This window comes from Cynoglossus semilaevis, chromosome 1, assembly GCF_000523025.1.
Source record: "Cynoglossus semilaevis isolate Cse_v1.0 chromosome 1, Cse_v1.0, whole genome shotgun sequence".
NCBI classification, from domain to species: Eukaryota; Metazoa; Chordata; class Actinopteri; order Pleuronectiformes; family Cynoglossidae; genus Cynoglossus; species Cynoglossus semilaevis.
The window spans coordinates 34,388,468-34,391,456 of NC_024307.1; the positions used below are offsets into that span (position 1 = coordinate 34,388,468).

Genomic DNA, 2,989 nt, shown 5'->3' on the forward strand with positions numbered 1-2,989 from the left:
CCGGGCGCTTGCCTGCGAGCCCCAACCCGGGCCTGGCTCCAGGGTGGGGCCCCGGTGACGTCAATCCGGGCGACGTAAACCTCTTTGATTTTGTTGTTTTCTTCATGGGGGGGGACAGGGGGGGTTGAACCGCTATTTGTCTTATCCGTCGCCTAGGACCTGTTTGCCTTGGGAGACCCTACCAGGGGCATTAAGCCCCCCCGACAACATAGCTCCTAGGTTCATTTGGATACTCAAACCCCTCCACCACGTGAAGGTTGCGATTCAAGGAGGGGCTTTTGTCCCGTAGTTTGAAACTAACCTTTAGGATCAGGCAGAGCATAGAAAACGCTGTTCTTCACCTACTACTGGCTCTAGCTTGGCGTCGACTTTCAGTTCACATACGACCCCTTGAGGTGAGGCAGAGTACTATTTGCCTCCCCTGCTGACTTTTCGCTACACTTTATTGGCTGGAACAGAAACGGGTCCACGTCATGTGACCCATTTTGATTGGATAGCGTAGTCAGAAGTAAGGCACAGCTCATGAGTGCCTCACCTGGGACTGTTTGCCTCCCCTGCTGACTTTTCTCTACACTTGGCTGGAACAGAAACGGGCCCGCGTCATGTGACCCAGTTTGATTGGATCGCGCAGTCAGAATAGAATAATAATAATAATTATTATAGAAGAGAGGCACAGCTCGTTGGTGCCTCACCCGGGACTTCTGCGCTTTGATTTGAATGCGAAACACTCGAATTCGGCGATTTTTAGGGGAGGCAGTGCAGGTGAGGCACTGCCTCCCCTGACCGCACGTCACTGCTATAGTATGTTACTACTGTAATGCCTCAAAAGTGACAAACAATTGCATCTGAGCAGACGATTACTGACCACAGTGAAGTTTTGGTTTGAATCGAGCACAACATGAGAGGTTGACGGCAGTAGCTCCAAACCCTTGACTGCCTCAGGGAGGCCCAAGTAAACGCCTACACACAGAAAGACATCTCCTTAAACAAACTTTACAAAGACACACTCACAGGCGTCAGTGCACATTTACAGAAAGATGGACAAATGCAATGTTCCCTCTAAGCTGCGCGCATGCGCAATTGCGCACTGCTCGAACATTCTCAGTGCACAAGAAAATCTGTCCAGCGCGTAAAATAAAAATCAACATAAACTGTGTTGTAGGTATTAATTTTGTTAACAATTGATCCAAAAAAAAGGTGTCCAGCCAATGATACGAGATGGTTCACATACTCTACGCAGCCAATCATACCATTGACAATGCTTGCATATGTACCCTGCCCATGCCCATTACTGTGGCGCTGTGCAGGTTAGCTAGGTAACAACGGTGCAGCGGAATCAAAAGGCGTAAATGCTAAATTCGAACGGACAGCGAATAAATAATAATTGCGATTGTTTTGAGATGAAATGGCCGTTGGAGTATGTTCTTTTTCGAGTAAGAAAGGTCTGCTTTGAAAAACATGCAGCAAAGCCAAAGTAGCAAACGAGTTTGCCATCAACAGGCGTGTAAAATAAGGTCAAATTTAAACTAGATTTGTGCATTTTCTAGTGACATTTCTTAAGATTTTTCATTTAAGGATATTTTTGCATATGTCTCATTTCCTCCAGAGCAAGACCCTCACCCAGACCACAACTGGGACTGAAATTGCTGCTTTGATTTAATTCTATTAATAATCCAATGTAACTTGATGAGATCGAGGTTTTGAAAAAGTGTGATACTGGTGTGTGGCCACAGCGTTTACTACTCAGCGGTCCTCAGTGTGCTCAGAGAGCTTGTGTGTATGCCCAGACACATGAAAAATTAGAGGGAACATTGGACAAATGCATATCTCACCTACCTAGTATGAATACTAAGCGATGACAGAGACATCCTCCTTGTCCTCGGAATGACGCCATCAGAATTCTGAACAAAAGCAACAGAGACAACAAAAGACATAAGACAGTATTCTTACAGAACACAAGGGATGGAAATTGATAAGTATTACTATTCCATTGCTGTTTTATTTTCGATGCCGCCTACCTAACATCCATCTGGTCTGTCTGAGTATAGGGTTGTTTGCATTAAATCTTGACGTAAAGCCAGGGTGTCAAATGCAATCATTCAAGTAGCCTAAACGTAAAACACAGTCTGAGTTGCAGGCCAAACAAAAATAAATAAATGTATTGAACATTGTTAGTGAAGAGTGCTGATAATGCTTTAACCAGAGATATTGATTATTGCATTCTGGAAGATGTAGTTTATAGTTCGTTTAAAATTGAATTAGAATTGGTAATTGTAAATTACCGGCCATATGTTATATACACATTAAACTTGACCACTACATTTTACCTACTCCGTAAACACCAATATAGCCTCTACTGTATATATCAATTTAGATTTTAAAATAAACCATACGCAAGTTAAACTCAGTGGTGTACCATGAAAGCCAACCAAGCTTTATCTGCAGGCGTAAAGAATATCAGAACCTATTTTCAATATACAGTCTGGTTGCATTGGTTCCAGTTGTCGTATTCCAGCCTCATATGTTGCCAGATTGAAAGTAATCTGCCCTAAAGTCTTCCGAATCAGCAGTGCAGACACTGGGAGCCTAAAATGAATGAAAGTGTTTCTTTGACCAAACCGATCTTAAGTTGACCTCTTTCGCTTAATTGCCACGTTGTTAACCTGTTGTGCCAAACTCCTGGCCTGGGGACAATGGACTATGACTGTGTAATAAACCTAAATAAAATCAAGGCACTGCAATTGCAAAAATTAATATTAATGTTTCAAAGAATGAAACAATTACAAAATGATGAACATATTTATTTAGCACATTTCGAACAATGCACAATATAAAATATAATAAAATTCAAGATAAAATGTTAAACTTGAGACCCCAGGCCTACTGACCTTGCTGAAAGATTGTAAAATTAAATATGTTCTATCATAAAAACACAACGTGCATTTAAGTTAATTGCTGGATTATTTCTCGCGCGCGCCGCTTTATTCAT

The 2,989-nt window shown here is 42.3% G+C and overlaps 1 protein-coding gene across 2 annotated transcripts in view; it reads right to left on the reverse strand.

The window, feature by feature from the left end:
- The window catches only part of LOC103392104 (platelet-derived growth factor receptor beta-like), a 20,943-nt gene extending 18,978 nt beyond the window's left edge, over positions 1–1,965 (reverse strand). For both annotated transcript variants that reach the window (XM_008328645.2, XM_017035169.2), the window contains exons 1-2: positions 1,837–1,965; positions 866–960 (exon numbers count right to left, since the gene is read on the reverse strand). In XM_008328645.2, the coding sequence (XP_008326867.1) occupies positions 866–960; positions 1,837–1,894 (153 nt within the window). In that variant the 5' untranslated portion in view covers positions 1,895–1,965. The remainder of the gene's footprint in view (positions 1–865; positions 961–1,836) is intronic.
- Between the last annotated feature and the right edge of the window lie 1,024 nt (positions 1,966–2,989).